At 32.7% G+C, this 21,348-nt stretch overlaps 1 protein-coding gene across 1 annotated transcript; it reads right to left on the bottom strand.

Moving 5' to 3' along the window:
• Positions 1 to 930: 930 nt before the first annotated feature.
• On the bottom strand, positions 931 to 12,980 carry LOC145269396 (uncharacterized). The gene is made up of 2 exons (XM_080125081.1): positions 12,728 to 12,980; positions 931 to 5,233 (listed from the first exon to the last, which is right to left on the bottom strand). The coding sequence occupies exon 2, from the start codon at positions 4,424 to 4,426 to the stop codon at positions 3,497 to 3,499; it is 930 nt and encodes a 309-aa protein (XP_079981207.1). The 5' UTR covers positions 4,427 to 5,233; positions 12,728 to 12,980; the 3' UTR covers positions 931 to 3,496.
• Between the last annotated feature and the right edge of the window lie 8,368 nt (positions 12,981 to 21,348).

Here is a 21,348-nt window from a genome sequence, read left to right on the forward strand (position 1 = left end):
CTAGCCGTCCCTTTCAGTGCAATCGTTTGTATTTCACTTGCACTTGGTTCACCGGGTATGCTTGCTATGTACTTTTTAAAGTTCTTTTTCATAAGCCCAGTTGCACCTATGATGACTGGTATAATTGAAACGTCTTTTAATTTCCAATTTCGTTTCATATCATACATAAGTCCTTGATACTTTGTTATCTTTTCCCTCTCAACTCTGTTAAGCCCTGTATCATTGGGTACACTGACCTCTATTACGGTCGCTTTTTTGTTTGCTCTGTCCCAAATCACTATATCTGGTTTAACAGCTGCATTTTCAAGATATGTAGCAGTAGGGATTATGTAGTCATAGTGAATAGTGTAGTTGTCATTCCCAACTGTTCGTTCGGGTATATGTTCCCAGGAGTTTTTACTACCCTGAATGTTGAGTTTCTTACATATCTTCCAGTGAAGGTATTTGCAAACTCCGTTATGGCGATCTGTATAATAACCGTCTCCAAGTAGGACTTTGCAACCAGAAGTATGTGTTTCTTTATGTCCTAACACGTGCGTTTTTCTTGTAAACGCACATACTTGACGATAGTATGGTTTCTCCACAGCATTTGCTTTTGGTTAATAAATTTGTAAATAAAGAGTCAAATACTTCATAATTGTGGTTACTTTCTCTTTAGTTTCATTTCAGTCGAAGAACTAAAAAACAAGAGGGCTTACACTTGATCCTTATATCAGATATAAAGATATCTGAATATACATTAAACTTCATTACGTCTCAAATGTTTACTTAGTATCTTATTTCAGTCACGTGTACTATATAGTTATGAAAATTTAGTCAGGATTTACTTGTAGGGAAAATATCCTCATACCAGTTTGTTGTACTAACAACTTTAATGCCTACAAGACACTGTTCTCTTATGTTTAAGATCTCTGTATACGTGTTGTATACAGAGATCTTAAACATAAGAGAACAGTGTCTTGTAGGCATTAAAGTTGTTAGTACGCATTCACATATGTTGTCATACATTTAGTTTCTTCGTAAATGCAAAGTCACATATTTGACCAGACCATGTTTTCTCTTTTTTGTTTTGTTTTAATCAGTTTGTTCAAGCTATGGATGGTGCATCCTACTGGATGGCAAACATTCAGCTGCTTACTTAGATATTTAACTGAGAGATTTTTTTAAGATTGTGACCGCCCCTTGAAATGCATTTGTTTGAGTCTGTCTTGCACTTTGTTTACTGGGGATATTTGCCAGGTAGGTTTTGAAATTATTTTTTCAGAAGTTGCTCCTATAACTGGAATAATACAGATCTTACAATTCCAGTTTCTTTTCATGTCATACATAAAACTTTGGTATTTTGTTATCATTTCGTATTAAGCCCTGTTTAATCCAGCATCATTGGGGACATTAACTAAAGTTGCTCCTTTCTCCTTCTTGTCCTATATATAACTATGTCAAGTTTCATGTTCTCAGAGGTGTATAACTTATTTTCAACTGTTCTTTCTGATATGTGTTCCCAGGATTTGCTGCTGAATTTTTACAGAGCAGATATTTACACATTCCAGTCCCCCGGCATATCTTTACAGCCAAATGTCAGTTGGTTCACACTCACTATTTCTGTGTGGCAGAACCTGCATGTTTGTCATTCCTAAGACCACTGGTTATGCCTTGATCTTGAACTGTCCTGATCGTAGTGGCGTGATCCCGTTTCAGCTAATGTATGAAAACTTCTTTATCTATATAATCCTGGGTGGTACATTCTTGCAGTCTTTTTGCATGAAATTCTTTCCTGTATTTTGACTATTATTTTGGGTTATTTCTGTAACAGACTTGTTTTCTGATTCCGATTTATTTGTCAGACAGTCTTGTTTAAAATGCTTGGCCAGTTTCCTGGCTCTTGTTTTTTTTTAGGTTTGAATTTGTGGATATTGTCTGGTTATAGTATGTTATTCTGTACAGTGTGCGCACTTTCTGCATTTTAGTGTCCAGTCTGTTTTTGCCCTTTTGTGGCCAGTAAACAATATCAAATATGTATTTTATCAGAGACATGGCTAGTTGGTTAATGGCAATCATCTTGTTTTTGTTTGTACGTTTTGTGTAACAGATTTTCCTAAAACAACATATATATTCAATTTCTTCTCTCGTCTTGGCATGCTGAATTGAATCATTCTCTTCATTCTGAAGTTGTATTTTTTCCTGCTATTCTGGGCCCTTGACGTCATGAAGCTTTATATTTTCCATTTGAGCATTCTTCCCTCCTTTAATGGAGTACTTGGTACAACTAAACTTAATTCCAATATCTCTGGAGATGTGTACGAACTGTTAGAGTTGGCTTATGTCAGTGTCTTTTTTTGGCATACAGCTTGCGGTCGTCCATGAAGAGCAAGTGATTGACTCTTTTGTTTGGATCTTGTTGGCAGCCTTGGCTCAGATTGTCAGCACGCTGGTATTTGCTATATAATTTGCTTTACAGATCTATCGCTAGGCAGAAGATTGGATTATTCCTCTTTTGATTTTCATGTTGGGTATTTTTACAGTTCCGGTGGTGTGGTTTATGTCACAGTCTGTTGCAAAACTTTTATATGTACAGACATGGTTTTTGGATTGCTGAATGGATTTTATACAAATCTAAGCATCACACTAGCCACATGTGAGGAACACTATCACATGCCTTTGGGTAATCAACCCACAATATAAGTGGGTTTCTTTGTCTCTTCTTCTAATCCTAAATAATGGTCTTATGATTAATAACTGATCTTTGGTGCCTAAACGCTTCCTCCTGTAGCCTGCTTGTTCTTTTTCCAAGTATGCTCTAGAGGAGAGATGCTGATAGATACTTTCTGTAAGCAAAGTTTGTACTTACTAGTAAGTTGTGTCTCGTTTGTTTTCATTGAAAAATTGTGTAGGTTGTCTATGCTTAGCTTCTTCTTTAAATTTTGTTTATCATGCCAGCTGCTATCTCCGTCTCTAGCATTTCTGGTTTATTTTCGTTGCTTTTATCAACATATTTTATTTATTCGGCCTCTTCATTGCATAGAGGCTTCCAATAATCTTTCAGCTCTTGCATTTTGGGCAGCTTATCTACCATTATTGTGTCCCTTAAGTTACAGTAGAATTGCTTAAATATTTTATGTTTTGTTTTTGCCATATTCTCTCTTTTTTCTTTATTCTTTTATCAAGAACTAGCATTTTTATTATTGAGGTCTCTGGTTACGTTCTTCAGCTCCCCTACTATCATGCCATATTTTGCAGATGTTGTTTTTCAGCCATCTGTTTTATTTGAGATAATTCTCTTCTGCATAGGTCTAGCTGATTTTGAAGCTTCTATTTTGTGTGTGCTGTTTACATTTTTGCTGTTGAAAATTAAGGTCTGTATTTTAAACAATGTAGTGCCCTTCAGGATAACATATCTTGTTTAACCTCACAAACAATTATATTATATGGCACAAGGGATATGTATTGTACAAGTTTTTGTAGAGTAAAAATTCATCCTTCTAATTGCTGCCTTCTCTCAGCTATGTGTTTGCATATGTTTTAACAGATGATGTTTCTGTATAAAGGAAGAATCACAAATTTCACAAGAATATGGTTTCTCTCCAGTATGTGTTCGCATATGCCTTGACATATTTCGTTTCTCTGTGAAGGAAAACCCACATATTTCACAAGAATATGGTTTCTCTCCAGTATGTATTCGCATATGTTTATACATGTCGTGCTTTCTTGTAAAAGAAGAGCCACATACTTCACAAGAATATGTTTTTTCTCCGGTATGTCTTTGCCTATGTTGCAACATTTGTAGTTTCTGTGTAAAAAAAGAGCAACATACTTCACAAGAATATGGTTTCTCTCCAGTATGCACTCGCATATGTTTAAACATATTTTGTTTTGTTGTAAAAGAAGAGCTACATACTTCACAAGAATATGGCTTCTCGCCAGTATGTGTTCTTATATGTTGTGACAGGGTGCGCTTCTCTGCAAATGAAGAACCACATATTTCACAAGAATATGGCTTTTCTCCAGTATGTGTTCGCATATGTTGAAACATATTTTGCTTTGTTGTAAAATAAGAGTAACATACTTCACAAGAATATGGTTTCTCTCCAGTATGTGTTCGCATATGTTGTAACAAATGTTGCTTCTGTGCAAAACAAGAACCACATACTTTACAAGAATATGGTTTTTCCCCAGTATGTGTTAGTTTATGTCGTGACATATTTTGTTTCCTTGTAAAAGAAGAGCCACATATTTTACAAGAATATGGTTTCTCTCCTGTATGTGTTCGCATATGTTGTAACATATGTTGTTTTTGTGTAAAACAAGAGCCACAGACTTCACAAGAATATGGTCTCTCTTTACGAAGCATTTCTATATCATGCAACATATCTTTTTTCTGTGTAAAATAAGAATATGTTTGCTCTTTGTTTTCTGATTCAGCGTTCATTATCAAAGTTCAATAATTGAAAGTTTTTTAGTAAAATTTGTTTCTATATGCTTTCCTTAGTGTTTTAATAAACAGATTGAATTATGAAATATTCACTCTTTTCTGTTCAATTTTTATGTATGTAAAATTTAGTAGGTGGTTAAATAGGTTATAATCTATATTTTCCTCAAGTTGTGATTAAAAACATTGTTATTAAATGTTATTGTTAATATATGTGTGTACATATATATATATTTCTCTCTTTCTCTCTCTCTCTCTCTCTATATATATATATATATGTGTGAATAAACATATGAATGGTATCTCATCATAAGATGCATGAACTTCTCATCAATGCATACATGATAGATTCATTGAATGCTATTACATTTTAAAAGATAAGATTTAAATTTTACATAAATAATGTAATGCATATAGATGCTCACAATGCAGGAAAATACAATGTTCTGTGTATTTTAATTTTATAATTCCGATGTTCATCATAAGCAGTATATTTCTTTCTAATGTTTTTGGTGGTTTATATATTGCATTACTTAAAGGTTAATTAATGCATTAGTTGTATGCATTCAAAAGACAATATGTCCTATTTTATAAGCATAAGAAGTACATACATAGCAGTCAAGACATTATATATGCATATATATATATATATATATATATATATATATATATATATAATTTAAATAAAATTCAATTAGATGAAAGAAACAGCTCGTACATTTCATATGGATATGATTTATCTCCTTTTCCCGTTTTTAATCTTATGTTATTTTCATTTGCTTTTCTTTCTATTGGTTGCTGGGTATTCTGCAAAATACAAAAGAAAAATAAATTTTAAGATATTATATTTGCACTCTTTGCAAAAGTATACTTTGATATTGTTGTGGAGCACCCCATCTAAATGGACTCAACCCCAGTCTATATATGCCAGAACTCTTAATGGTCCCAGTTAGCACTCTATTCCGGAATTAACCACACATGCTTAACCTTTTCTTTTTCTTTTGTTAATACACATCTAAACTGAAACTGTTCTGTTTTTATTTTGACTAACACCAAGCCATAACATTGGCGACAGCAGGATTGGAAGAAATGCACTCACACCAAAACTCTAATGCCTTACAAGCAATACTAACCAAGTGTGTCAAAATACTGGCTACAAAAGGAATTTAATAAACCAGTGTCCTATAACACTGGAAATATGTAGATTCAAGGAAGAATTTTCTCTCACAGTAACCCCAAAAGAAAAAAAAAACAACTCTGTTAATTGACTTTAAACAAATTCACTGGGTAAAATTAAAGTTAAAAAAAAGAATTCAGAACTGGATAAACTTAAGTAAAATCAACAGTAAATTTCAAAAGCTAAAAAAACAAAAGTCCAAAAATAAGATTCGATTTTTAATCTTCTGATTGGATTGAGTAGTTAAAAAAAAAGATTTTGCCGTTTTTCTCCCTGCATAACATAAAAATGCTACTCTATTGTTTTACTCCTACTGGAAAAAATACACATAACTTTTTTCTGGACTGTTAACTGTTCTTTTTGGTTGACTTGTTTTTTCACACCCGGAAAAATCAGCTTTGTAGGGAGATGTCGTGGGGAACTTAATGGACTCAACCACTGTCCATAGATGCCGGAACTCTTAACAATCCCAGGTAACGTTCTAGCTCCAGAGTTAACCTCACATACCCAGTGGGACGCAAAAACTCTTTTTTTTTTGTTATTCAATTTTCACCGCAAACAAGGCAAGTGCCACTTTAAAGTAAGGGGCTACTATCGGGGACATAATTTACAGGAGCATTATGAAGGGAGATGAGTAGAAAGATGTTTGTTCACATTACACTTAAACTTCTGCATATCAGTACAGTTGAGAAAGAAGAATCCCAGAAGGGAGTTCCAAAGACTTGCAGTTCTGGGGAAGAAACTATTGGAGTAAAAGGCTTTCTTATCCCTAGGGATTTCTTCTGTAAAAGGGTGGGACTTAGTTTTAATGCTGTAACCTTTTGTTTGTCTAAACTTACACTGTTGTTCTGTCATTATTGTTACTCATGTCAAGCCATGACATATGGAAACATGTAGACACGATTTTTAAAATGGATACATTTAAGATTTTATATCATAGGCTAAATGCATGTAAAATTTTTCAAAATAGTCATTAAATTAATTTATTCACGATCAAAAATATCTACTTGTTTAAACATGGCTCCCGTATATTAAGAAAATATAAATTATACAATTTTTATTGCGTGCCGCAATTACTTTATTAAAATTAGTTTTTTTTAAACAAGATTATTAAAATTTATTTTCATATAGTAGTATAGTCGAAAGAATTCTATTATTTTATGAAAATTGATTTTCCTGTAAAATATAAAGGGATAATGACATTGCTGATAGTCATTTATTTTTACATTTTATATCTATAAAAATATTAAGGGATAATGACATCGTTAAATATTTAGTTTTCCATTTTATATCTGTAAAGATCTTAGGGGATAATGACATTGTTGATTGTTATTTAGTTTCCATTTTATATCTGTAAAAATATTAAGGGAAAATGACTTTGCAGATTGTTATTTAGTTTTCCATTTTATACCTGTAAAAATTTTAAGGGATAATACGTTGTTGATTGTCATTTATTTTTTCATTTCGTATCTGTAAAAATATAAACTATATCCAGTGGTTAGGTCCCAGCTTGTGGGCCTTGGGGAGTGTGGAGCCACCCTTTAATTACCATTGCTCTCAGGTCCACTTTGACCTGGAGTGGTAGTATCTGTTAGAGTCCCAACTATGGTTTAAATAGAAACCGACTTGAAAACAACAAATATATTCTATTATAAATTTTTCTTCAAAATCTTTGGATTCGGCATTAAATAACCTGAAAAGGGTTGATATGCCGTAAAACAAAAATAATACTTACCTTTTGTTTCGCAATCTTATTTTAACAAAGAACAATTATGAGTTTATTAAAACGAAACAAGTATGACGGGTTGAAGTCAAAATTTTTAGATCGTAACTTGAAAAGCAAGTTCACAGAAAATTTAAATAATTATTTTCATTTGTTGTAATTTCAAATTTTCGTTTTCTTTTTTAAAATTTTAATTGTGTTAAATTAAAAATGATGATATTATTTTAAAAAATTTATTCAGGATTTTTCAACAATGAAAAAAAAATCACATATTTTTTTATTTAAAAAAAGCAACTATTTTTCATATGAGTTAGGATTAAAAGAAAAACCAAATATTTTCTGTGTTGGAGAAAATATGATTTACTTTATTATCAAATTTAAGAAGAACGGTCATACAAGAAGATATTATTCCATTTTAATGGAACTTATTTTTCAAAATCAGTTGTTGATAAGATTTGAATAGGATTAAATGACGCATGTTTGTTTTTATCTATCTGCAAAAGTAAAGTGAAATTGCAAGACTGAAGTAAACCATAAGAATGACCAACTCAAAGTCTGCAGCATCTGCAGTCTGGTCAGAGTCAGCTACTGATAGTAAACTCATCAGTAATATTACTTCTGGCGAAAGTTTCAGTTTCCCAAATTTATTAATTTAGTAATATTGAAGTTTAACTCATAGCGCTCTTCAGTTATGTAAACTGGAAGTCAAACAATGCTGTTATGGAATGATTATGTAAGTAAGAAAAAAATATCGTGTGAATTATGACTGAAACTCTGTGAAAACAAAAATCTGAACTATGATTGAATTTCTCGAAAAAATAGAAAAGGGGGAATAACTCTTATAAACCCTTGAAAAATCGAGTAACTTTAAAAAAAAAAAAACTTTAAAAAACAGGGGGAGTAACACTTATGAATTTAAAGAAAAAAAAACAATGACAATTTTGCATTGTATAAATGGTGATTTTATTTTGAATAACTTCCATGTGAAAAAAAGAGACTTAATTACCTGATAGACCAATGAACTGACTTTCTTATGAACATTTGTATAGAAAAGGAAAGGGGAAGAATCCTGATGGAAGGGTGGATGTTAGATGGTGTATATGTTATCATTTTCATAACAGGTAAACCAACGATGGAGAGAGGGAGGTGTGGAAAGAGAAGGTCTGATGGCGAGCTGTGGAAGGGATTGAGAAATTAGACTCTATTGGTTCTATTGAATCAACGGAGTATAAGGGGCGAATGTGACCTAATTAACCTAAGGGAGCGTTTTGCTCCCCATTCAAAAGGTCCAGACTTCACAGAGACGTGAAGAAGGCCGGGTAACTATGCTAAGATTGTTTAATTAGTCCTGGACGACAGCAGATATCCCAAAGACTTGAATTGAAATATATTAATATATTTTGCTTTATTATTTGAAAATCAGTGATATATTTGTTATTTGAGAAATAGACAACAGGAAATGTGAGAATGTTAGAATAATAGATTGTACTTGTTGGCCTGGAGAACCCAGTACCTGGGGTGTTGAATGACAAGTTTTAACCTTTAAGGTCATGGGAATGAAATGTTGACTTTGCTCCCAGATTGCAAAGCTAGTTATATGACTGAATTGCACACCTGCAATTTATTTGGCCTTTGGGGTTTCCCTAGATGCATGGCATAATTTGATTGGCTAAGGGGATTTCTACCCCGACACACACACACCACTATATAATGCTAATCCCACTCGGGAATTAAGCAGATTCCAGATTGATTTCAAGGGGCACAGAATTGCGTGGAATGTTGCCATTCCCAATGACTGACCACGACCCCCCTACTGTCCATCCGCCTGATTGCCATCTCCGAAGAGAAACTTAAGAACTTCACATGTATATATATCTGTAAAAATCCTGTAATTTTTGTGAAATAAACTCTAGTAGAATAGAATTTCAAGTGTCTGTATTCTTCTTGACTGTTTTCTTCTTGACAGCATACCAGAACCTGATGTGAGCATCTCTCGGGGAACCAGACATCACGAGCCAGGTTTTTTTTTCAAAGAAGATGATCAGGGGTCCTTGTGTGACCTCCCAAGAGAGGTGGGCTACAGTTTGATTATGCCTTAATTTGCTTATTGATGAGAGAATATAAGGCCGACAGTGAAGATTTCAGCAGTTGAGTTGAGTTGAGTGAAGTTCTCGAGAACCGGACGGAATGTGTTAGAGCAGAGAATGTTTGTTGCCAAGAATCCAGTCCAGATTTTTTTTCTATTAGAAGCTATATCGGCTTTAAATATGAGGCAGATGCGGCTGAGATGAAATGGGAAATTTTAAATGATTCACATCGAACCTGGAAAATTAAAAGTCGCGTTGAAAATTGAAAGACGCTGTCAAAGGGAGAATTGAATGAGTCATGTCAAACTGCAAAGGTTGAAGATATGATGAAGTGAGTCAGAGTTTTTTGTCTTTTTGTTGTTTTTCATTCCCAGTGGGATTCGTTGGATTTTCTTTTACTGTCATCATCAGATGAACGTATTGGAATGCGATTCAGTCTACTTGTATGTATTAAAAAGTCATCGTTTTTAAACAAGGAGTTTGGTATGGAATTCGGTTATATTTGCCAAAAAAAATCGTTGCTGTTAACAGAACTTAAAATGCGATTTGAATAACTTGTGTGCATTAAAGTCGTCATTTTTCAACGAGGAATTTAAAAAGAAATCCTGTTGTGTTGAAAAGAAAAAAAGTTGTCATTTTTAAATTCAAATAATTTTATGAAAGTACAATTTGAGTCGGATTTTATTGTGTTTGAAAAAAGTCATTGCTGTTAAAAGAACTTAAAATGCGATTCTGACGAGTTTTATGTATTAGAGTACCTATTTACAATGCCTCCCCATGGGACAGAGTTAGACACGATGGTCGTTTTTTAACATGGCGAAAAGGTACAAAAATAAAAATTGTCTCAGTCGTGAAGGATTTCTCCTCCACTGAAAGAGAACGAGAAATGGAAGTGCCGCATCTGAAGAACAGATACTACACTTTGATCTTGGCCAAAAGGAGTTTTATGTATTAGAGTAGATTTTCAATGCAGAATTTAAAATGAAATTCTGTTGTGCTGACAATGAAAAAAGTGTTGTTTTTAAACGATAGATTCATTTTAATGAAAGTACAATTCGAGTTGGATTTGTTTTTGAGGAAAAAGTCGTTGCTATTAAGAGAAGTTAAAATGCGATTTCGACGACTTGTGTGCATTAAAGTCATCATTTTTCAGCGAGGAATTTATAATGAAATCCTGCTGTGTTGAATAGAAAAAAATTGTCTGGAAAAGTCGTCGCTGTTAAAAGAACTTAAAATGTGATTCCGACGACTTGTATGTATTTAAAAGTTATTTTTCAATGCGAAATTTAAAATGAAATTGTGTTGTGCTGAAAAGGAAAAAAAGGGTGTCGTTTTTGAACGAAAGAGTTATTTTGGTGAGAGTACTATTCGAGTCGGATTTTTTTTGTTTGTTTTTGAAAAAGTAATTGCTGTTAAAAGAACTTACAATGCAATTCATTCGACTTGTATGTAAAGTTATTTTTAAAATGAGAAATTTAAAATTTAATTTCTGTGTGTCTGGCCATGGGCTGGCTGTATCTAACCATGTCTGGCCGTTGACTAGCTGTGTCTATCTGTGTTTGGCCATGGGCTAACTGTGCCTAGCCGTGTCTGGCTGTGGGCTAGCTGTGTCTGGCTGTGGGCTAGCTGTGTCTGACCGTGGATTAGATATGTTTAGCTGTGTCTGTCTGTGGGCTAGCTGTGTACTAGCTGTGTCTGGCCATGGGATAGCTGTGTCTAGCTGATTATCGGGGCTAGCTTTGTCTAGCCGGTTATCAGGAGCTAGATGTGTCTAGCCAGTTATCGGGGCTACATGTGTCGCCGGTTATCGGAGGCTAGATGTGTCTAGCTGGTTATCGGAGGCTAGGTTTGTCTAGCCGAGTATCAGGGGCTAGCTGTGTTTAGCCGAGTATTGAGGGCTTGCTGTCTAGCCAAGTAGCCTCACTTCTGCTGGGGCGTATACAACAAAAACAGATATTACTTCCATACCCAATTTGTGATCAGGGGGAGTGTAGGGAAAATTGTGGTGTAACTGCAGTCACGGAGGCAGGCTGCTAAGGGTGGCATGTGTGAACTCAAAACCTGATCGATAAGGTGACAAATCATCAGGTTTGATCGCGTCTTAATTTGAATATTAATGGGTTGGTTTTGTTTTACGGCATATCAACCTTTTTCAGGTTATTTAATGCCGAATCTAGTTATTTTGAGGAACGATTTTTAATGGAGTATTTTTTTTTTTTACGTCAGATTCTATTTAACCCATAGTTGGAACCCTAACAGGTGCTACCACTCCAGGTCAGAGTGGACCTGGGAGCAATGGCAATTAAAGGGTGGCTCCACACTCCCCAAAGCCCGCAAGGTGGGGCCTCACCATCGGATATAATTTTAGGTCATATCCAGGACCCATATTAATGGGAGAATATAAGGCCGGCAGTGAAGATGTCGGCAGTTGAGTTGAGTTGAGTTGAGTTCTCGAGAACCGGAATAAACATGTTAGAGAGGAGAACGTTCGAATGCTGCCAAGAATCCAGCATTGGTTTTTCTTCTATTAGAGATTATCAGTAATAATTCTAAAAATATGAATATTTTTACAGAAATTAAAGAATGTTAACTTAACTTTTTGCAAACACATAATAAATTTGATAAAGGTGTTTTCAGAAGTATTGATTTCTGTTAGATAGTTAAAAAATGCTTCCTTTAAATTTTTCATAATCTAAACAAAATATTCAAAATGGCCATAGCAGATTAAGTAAAGGAATTTTCGGAAATATACAACACGTAATATAGCAAGGTTTGGAGACTGATTAAACAAACACCACAAAACTCTAAAAGAGTGCATACGTTTTTACATTCATTAGTTTGGGGAGAACAAAAAACAAAAAAACAAATGTAAATTAATTATTTACTTAATTATTTTTTAAATATTTTTTTAAAACACTGTGCAAAAATTTTAGTGTTTTAAACTGCAGAAGTACCAATTTCTCTTAACACTCGGAAATGTTTAGTGCGTGTGTGTGACATTTTGAAAAACAAGGCCGAGGGAGGCGTTTTTTAATGTATTTTTGTCCGTTTGAGTTTAGGTTAGGTTTCATTAAAACACAAAAAAATTATTTGCAACATTTTCAATATTGAATCGTTTTCTGGACAGTCGCAAAAAACTAAGAACAAAGAACCTTTTTAAAAATTCACAATTAAAGTGAATATTACCATTCTTCGTTGTCTGCAAACATAGAACATTGACTCATTTCTATATCAAAACAAAGGGAAACATATTGGTTTAGACGCACTAGTAAAAAAGAGCTTCAACCCCAATTAAAATTTTTAAAAATACTTACTTTTTGTGTCACTCTTCTTTTAACAAAGAAACGATTATAAGATGAGTTAATTAAAACGAGATAACTTTGATGGGCGGAAGTCAACATTAAAATGTGGAGATGGCGACCGGAAAAGCAAGTTCGCAGAAAAAAATTAAAATAAATATTATTTATTTTTTTTCAATTTTAAGTATTGTCATTATTTTTTAATTTTTATGCATTGTTTGAATCATTAATTATGATTCTATCGTTAAAAAATTATTCATGATTTTTTTAACAATAAAAAGAAATCACCTATTTTTTTTTTTTTTTTTTTTTTTTTGTAATGTAAAAAAGAATTCAACCGCTTTTAAGAGGATTGGGGATTTTTTTTTTTTTTTTTTACATAAGCGTCACCACTTATCAAGGCCGATCGGCCACTCAAGGATAAGGGTTAAAGAGTGTAGAGTAGTCAAAAGGACAATATAGTAATCAATAGTAATGGAAGTTCGGTAAATTTGTTAACTTAAGTGGAACGCTGGAACGGCTCATCAGAAACTTGTTCACGTTGGACTTGAAGACAACCATATTATAGACAGCTGGAAAGCAGGAAAACGGAAGACAATTCCACAGGCGTGCAGTTCAGTTCTAAGAAAGAAGCTTTGATCATGGAATCTATGTTTAGGTTTAGGCACAGATAAAGAGTGGGGAAAATTATTGATAATGTTTTCAGCTAGTCTAGTGTTTCTTGTGAAAGTTTGGCGAGGGGGGGGGGGCATAGATTGAAGCTCAGTTGAACACTTTCCATGAAAATAACGATAAAGCAGAGACAAACTCGCAAAATCTCTTCTGTGAGATAGAGGTTGCAGGGAAGAGAAAATGACATCTCCCACCAGGCCACGAAGTCTATTTTGAACCCTATCAAAGCAGGACAAGTCTTTTCTAGCAGTTCCTGCCCATATGTGGCAACAGTATTCCACCCTTGGACGTATCTGGCTCTTATATAGGTAGAGAATTGCATCAGCAGTGAGATATCTACTGGATCGATAGAAGGATCCGACCATTTTTCCAGCGGCCTTGGCAACAGATTTGATGTACGTATTCCATTTAAGATCAGGAGTAAAGGTCAAGCCCATAAGCCTGTCAAAACTTGAGGCCTCCTCAAGACGAGAGCCATTCATTTTAATTGATGCCAGATGCGGATCAGAACGTTTATGATGCAAAGATAGAAGCTTGGTTTTAGATGCATTAAAAGTAACCAGCCACTCCTTTCCCCATTGTACAACGTGATCAAGATCAGAGGAGAGAGAATCTGAGAGAACTTGGTCGTTTACTGTCTTAGATGTGCTAGTGTCGTCAGCAAAAATGTCTACGAATGATGTAAAAATAAATTGACTTCTTTTAATAAAGAGAATGGGGAAAACACTAGTTTTTGTTGTTGTTGTTGTTGTTGTTGTTATTGTTGTTGTTGTTTTCTGTTCGTCTGAAAACAGACTTTAATAAGCGAACATTAAAGTCTGTTTTCAGACGAAAAAAACAACTAGTGTTTTCCACATTCACTTTATTAAAAAAAAAAAAGTCAATTTATTTATTTATTATCCCTAAAAATCGTAAAATTTGATTTTCGTCCCCCCCCCAAAATGTATTTGATTGATTTAGCTTGCATATTTTCATCTAAGTTTGTCATGTTCGCTTATTCTCTTTAATTTATTTATTTATTTAAAACCATAACTTTATTAAAGGTATTTTTTTGTTTAAACAAAATAATACATTTTCACTAAGATTTAAATAAAAATAATTAGTTCATTATATTTCGCAATCATTATTTGATAAATACTTAAAATTTCATTAAAATTGGTTAATTTCCTGATTTTTGGTGAATTTTTTAAGTAAAGAGAGGGGTCAAAATGTGGGTTTGTATTACTGTACAAATAGATTCGAAAAAGTTGTCAAAAAACAAATATATAACAAATAAATATTATCAAAGGCAAGATAAGTTACTTTTCTACCAAACTGGATATATTTTTTTTGTTTTTATTCAATGTAACATGTTTATTCAGCTCGAAAAACATACATTGTTTACCGATGTATTAGAAAATTCAAAATGGCGCCCGACACTCTCTTTAACATGGTAAGTTTGGGAAAAGGTGATATAAATAATAAACTAGATAAAATACTATTTAAAAAACACCGAATATATGTCAACTTATGTCACGGTAACATATAATGAGCGACTTGCTAGCAGTATTTTGTCTAGTTTATTATTTATAACATCTTTTCCTGAACTTACCGTGTTAAAGAGAGTGTCGGGCGCCATTTTGAATTTTCCAATACATCGGTAAAAACTGTACGCTTTTCGAGCTGAATAAGCATTCTACATTGAATAAAACACAAAAAATATATCCAGTTTGGTAGAAAAGTAACTTATCTTGCCTTTGATTACATTTATTTGTTATATATTTGTTTTTTTTTTTTTGACAACTTTTTCGAATCTATGTGTAGAGTAATACAAACCCCAAAATGTTTATAGATTTTGAGCAGCGGCATTCATTTTGACCGTATCTTATATATATATATATATATATATATATATATATATATATATATATATATATATATATATATATATATATATATAGTACTTGTACAGTTTAATTAAGACATTAAAAAATGAAAATATCGAAAAGGTTTATATTGTACGTATCCGTTATGGAATGAGGTTCTCTGAAAAAAATTCACTTAATATCATTAACAACAAATAAACGATTCAAATTATGATTCTATTGGTAAAAAATTAGGCAGATTTGTGTTTATTTGTGCAAATAGCCTCGAACTCTATTATCACAAAAAAAAAAGGACACGTTGGGTCGGTACCGATATATTACATTATGCCTTAATGTAAACAAACGTTTGTTTATATTTACGTGATTATTGAAACTGTAATCCTATGATTAAAATGTAATTTAAATTAATCACGTTGTTTAACAAATACAAAAAAAGAATGAAAAATGAAGTTTTAAACTTCATATTTCATTATTTATTTGTAAACCAACGTATTATTTGTATTGTTCAATATCTTAAATGTTAAATTATAAAATAAAAAATTTGAATTATAAAATAAAAATTTGGTAAATATCCAGATACGCTACAACAGAACACCGACCACTCTAATTTGTTTTTTGTTTTTTTTTTGGGGGGGGGGGGTAATTGAGGTCGCTGACAACGAATCTGATAGTCAAACTTGGGGCAAATTTACCGTTTGCATGGTATTAACCCCTGAACCCACGAACTACTTTTCACCATTTTGCGCGCGCGCCCCCAGCACCACACCCGCCTTCCCCCGCTCGCGCCCCCAATGTAAACAGTAAAATCTTCGAAAAATGTTAAATGGTGTTCTAATTGGTAAATGTCGGTGCGTTACCTACGGTAAAACGGTTAACTAAACTGCAGAAGCACCTATTAAGCCACATAAGTTCTATAATTGAATCCCCCTCCCGCAAAATAAAGAATGAAAAACATAAAGATGTTTGGTGCTTATGTTTTTGTAAGCCGCATTAAAAACTATGTGAGACAAAAAAAAAAAAAAGGTCCCCTAATTTGTTGTACTTTTCTTTAATTGTACCTATTTACTATGCCTCCCCACGGGACAGAGTTAGACACCAGGGTCGTTTTTTAACGTGGAGAAAAGGTACAAAAATAAAAATTGTCTCAGTCGTGAAGGATTTCTCCTCCACCGAAAGAGAACAAGAAAATGAAGTGCAGCATCTGAAGAACAGATGGTATTTATTTGCTCCCCCACCGAGCAAATTAGGCACAAGGCCAATTTTTAATGTGAGGAGTGAAGGGAGGGGGAAGGGAAAAAGGGGACCAGCTCCCGAGAGGTGGGAAATGGGAGCTGGTTAAAGGTCAGGCATGTGGGGTTGCCCCCACATCTGGTCTTTGCTAGTCATTGCTAGTCATAGCTTGCAGTATCTGAAGAACAGATACTACACTTTGATCTTGACCAAAAGGCCAAGGGCCAAGTAAAGAATAGATACCCTGTAACAGACGACGCCGCCTGGCGGTGCCCGGCGCACATTTCAACTAACACCGGTGATTCGACCTTGACATTGGCACAAGCACATGGTGTCGGTTGTTTGTAAACACGTCAAATAGCAAACACGCTCGAATATTTGCCAGTATTTTTTTTCTAAATATATTTACAAAACTTTTGAAGATTTAAAAGAAAAAGTGGTAATCTCCTAAAATACCGTTAGGGCTTAAAACATGGCCGCCAGAAGAGTCACGTGATCCGGTTGATCCAAAACATGAATCGCCGTATTACGAAACCGGAAAACGCAAATTTAAAGCAAACTTTGACAAACAAGCATAATAATTAAGTACAAAACAGTTTTTCAATATCATAATAATAAATAATTTATTTAGAACGGTCATTTAATTTTTTGTTGAGATCACAGTTTGTTTGTTTTTTAAAACAGTGTTTATAAATAATATTTTATTCAGAGTTTTTCATAAAAATGGTATTTAAAACAAGGTGTTCATTTTTTTTAAGATGTAATGTTATAAAAATACGATGTAAAAAAAAACAGTTTATATTTTTAATTTTCATTTTATAAATTTAGACAGAATAGATGGAGGCGATGCAACAAATTAGCTCACAAAATTTATTTGGGCCGACTCTTTCACGTGCGTAGACATCTTGTAAACATTGTTTTTAAAAAATAAAAAATAATACTTCTATTATGTTTTAAACGACTGTAATAGTTTATTTTGGAAGTATATTTCATAAAGAAAATTGACAACCCACTTTAAAAACAGAAATTACGAGTTTTATATATTTTATTCGCAGTTTTTTGTTGGGGGTGTCAAAAATTCCGCCTAAAATTCTGATACACCTAGTCGACCACTTGTTTGTTCTGAATAAAATACTTTTTATAAACACTGTTTTAACTAAAAACAACCTAAGATTGTTTCTCAAAGTTTGCCTATTTTTATAACAACATTATATCAACAAAAAATTAAATACAAACAAATTGTGATTGTTTCTCAAAGTTTGCCTTCAAGGCTGCGTTTTCCATTTGCACGATTCATGTTTTGGATCAACCGGATCACGTGACTCTTCTGGCGGCCATGTTGTAAGCCCTAACGGTATTTTTGGAGATTACCGAAAAAGTATATATTTACAAAACATTTTTTAAAGTAAGTAACAAAACGAACGTATGTAAATAAAAGATATTTAAATAAATGGGTGTCTCTTTCTGTTTCGGATTTTTGCGACCAAGATTGATTTTTATGTACCGTGTTTGTTTTTTTTATTGGGGGGGGGGCGTTCGTTCTTAAGACAATTCAATATTTATTTAATTATTCTTTAAAACATTAACTTCAGCGACAATTAATATATTTTGAAAATAATATTTTTAAATATTAAATTTTGACGAATATTCGTGAGCAAGATTTTTTTTTTAAATAAAAGATATTTAAATAAATGGGTGTCTTTCTGAGTGCGTTTTTTTTTTAAATAAAAATAAAAATTATAAAAAGATTTATATCTTGTGATACTACATTTCATCTTTATAAAAATAAAAGTTATAAAAAGATATGTGAATAAAATAATATATTTTTTTAAATTTCGATTGTTTATACTTGTGATTTTATTATGCATAAAAATTGCCTCGGCCTAGAAGGATTTCTCCTTCACTAACTACCGTATAGAATGAACATTGTTTTAATTTAAGTCTTATTCAAATAGTCTTTATTTGAACTTAATCGACTGTTTTTTTTTTTTTTTTTTTTTTTTTTTTTTTGTTTTGTATTTATTAACTGTTTTATTCTTTTTATCAAACAAAAATAGAACTCTTATAATGAAATATATATTATGGACTGTTTTTCAAACATCGAAATTTAAAAATTAAAGTTTTATTTAAAAAAAAAAAAAAAAAAGACGAGGTGTTTTTTCTTTTCGAGATATTTTTTTCACCATTTATCACTTTGAAATTTTATTCAACAATGAAATGATAAAAAAAAAAAAAATTCGTTAAATATATTTAAAAAAAATATATTATAAAACATCTATAAAGTCTATTTTTATGTCTGTAAAAGTTTGTTGAAAGTTCAAATAAAGTTTATAATTTAATTGAAAAAGAAAAACCCTGGTCTTTTTTATTTATTTATTTTTTTAAATAAAACTAACCTAAGTTATTAAAAAGTTATGTAAATATATTAAAAACACACTCAGAGACACCCATTTATTGAAATATCTTTTATTAAAAAAAAAAAAAATCTTGCTTCGCGAATATTCGTTAAAAGTTAATATTTAAAAATATTATTTTCAAAATATATTAATTGTCGCTGAAGTTAATGTTTTAAAGAATAAATATTGAATTGTCTTAAAAACGCACACAGAAAAAAAAAAACCCAAAACACGGTACATAAATATCAATCTTAGTCGCAAAAATCCGAAACAGAAAAAGACACCCATTTATTTAAATATCTTTTATTTACATACGCTCGTTTTGTTACTTACTTAAAAAAATGTTTTGTAAATATATACTTTTTATTTTAAATCTTCAAAAGTTTTGTAAATATATTAAAAAAAAAAAAATTGCTGCCGAATATTCGAGCGTGTTTGCTATTTGACGTGTTTACAAACAACCGACGCTATGTGCTTGTGCCAATGTCAAGGTCGAATCACCGGTGTTAGTTGAAATGTGCGCCGGGCACCGCCAGGCGGCGGCGTCTGTTACAGGGTATCTATTCTTTACTTGGTCCATTGTAAGTCATTAAAAAATGCCAGTCCGTAATTTTTTGATTGATACGCCATGTGAGAAGACAGTTTGCTAGGTGAAGCAAGCCGTCGTTTATGCTGCAATGCACGCGTAGTGTAAACGGAAGCTGCAAAATGGTGGTAAGTAGTTCGTGGGTTCAGGGGTTAATACCATGCAAACGGTAAATTTGCCCCAAGTTTGACTATTAGATTCATTGTCAGCGACCTCAATTACCTATCAAAAAACAAATTAGAGTGGTCGGTGTTTTGTTGTAGCGTATCTGGATATTTAGCAAAGATTTTAAATTATAAAATAAAAATTTTAAATTATAAAATAAAACATGTTTAATCATTTTAAAACTTTATTTTCATTAGTTTTTTATATTTGTTAAACAACGTATTATTTGTATTGTTTAATGTTTTAAACGATAAAATAAAATTTCAAATTATAAAATGAAACACATTTAATAAGTTTAAAACTTTATCTTTCATTATTTCTTTTTATTCATCTATTTATTTATTTTGTTAAACAATATGGTTTACATAAGGGTTACCAGACTAATAAATGTTTGACGCCAAATTTTGCAGGGAAAAGGGCCGAAAAAGGCCAAATTAAAAACTGGAGTCAACCTTTTTAGAAACAAAATAAGCCAAAAAAAAGGTCAAATAGAAAATTTTCTGTATTAATCTATAAATATAAAAGCGAAAATGTATGTATATATGTATGTATGTATGTATGTGTGTGTGTATGTGTGTGTGTATTTATGTATGTATGTGTGTGTGTATGTATGTATGTGTGTATGTGTGTATGTATGTGTGCGTGTGTGTGTGTGTGTGTGTGTGTGTGTGTATTGGGGTGGAGAGGGCTCCCGTAAGCCGTGGTGAAGGCAACCTTTCTCGGAGAAGCAAATCTCTGATTTAAAAAACAAAGCGGGAGACCAGTATCCGCATTAAACTGGTCTGCAGTTTAATTTGTTGCTGGCTATCTTGCTCTTGCTTGTTGCTGGATCTCCAAATTTTGAACCGAGAGAGAGACTTAGCTGTCGTACAAAGCTAAGACTCTGTAACATCATCTTTGTATAGATACTCCCTCAGGCATTTGGGCTCATGGATTTTAAATGTCTGAGGGAGTGGCACTCGTCTGACAAGACGTTGCAATCATCATATGTATGTATGTTCGCTTTTTGTGTATGTCTGTAAAAGGCTTTTTTCGCTGAACTTCTCACTCTGATCATTCCTTCTTAAAACTTTTTATATCACGTCTAAATGATAATATCTAAGAGTTACGAACGGGGGTCACCTGTCTATTTAATTTGTCCGACTTTCATGCACTATTTTTTCCAGATTTTTAGAGCGTCCCGTGTATCTTTCGCTTTTCAGTATAAAACAAGCAAAAACTGCCTTGCAGCCGCGTCATGTTTCAAGGTCAAATATCACGCGACTTAAGTTTCATCATAAAAAAGACATGCTGATAAATATTTATTGGTAATTATAAAGACATTAAGCAAAAAAAAACATTTCTCTAGGAATTGAGAGTGGGAGATAAGTTTCACATATAAATTTGATGTTAAATAATCTTCTTTTTCCAAGATATTCTAGCGTTTTAGAGCAGTTAACCACATTTTTTCTGGGAATTAAATTCTCTATATTTTGGAGGGTGTCTTCTTTTGTAAATGATTACGCATGGTTTTACAACCTTGTCAGACAACTTACACTTAGTAGTAAAAAATTAGTGAACATCCCTAAAACGCTTGAATGGAATGATGATCGTTTTATGTTAAATTTATATATGAAACTGGGCTCCCGCTCAAAATTCTGAAATAATTTTGGGAATTGTGCAAATAGTGGTAAAAAAACAAAAACAAATATATAACCAACAAGTAAATGTTACGAAAGACAA

Source organism: Euprymna scolopes, chromosome 45 (assembly GCF_053919585.1).
Source record: "Euprymna scolopes isolate OS-2025 chromosome 45, ASM5391958v1, whole genome shotgun sequence".
NCBI classification, from domain to species: Eukaryota; Metazoa; Mollusca; class Cephalopoda; order Sepiida; family Sepiolidae; genus Euprymna; species Euprymna scolopes.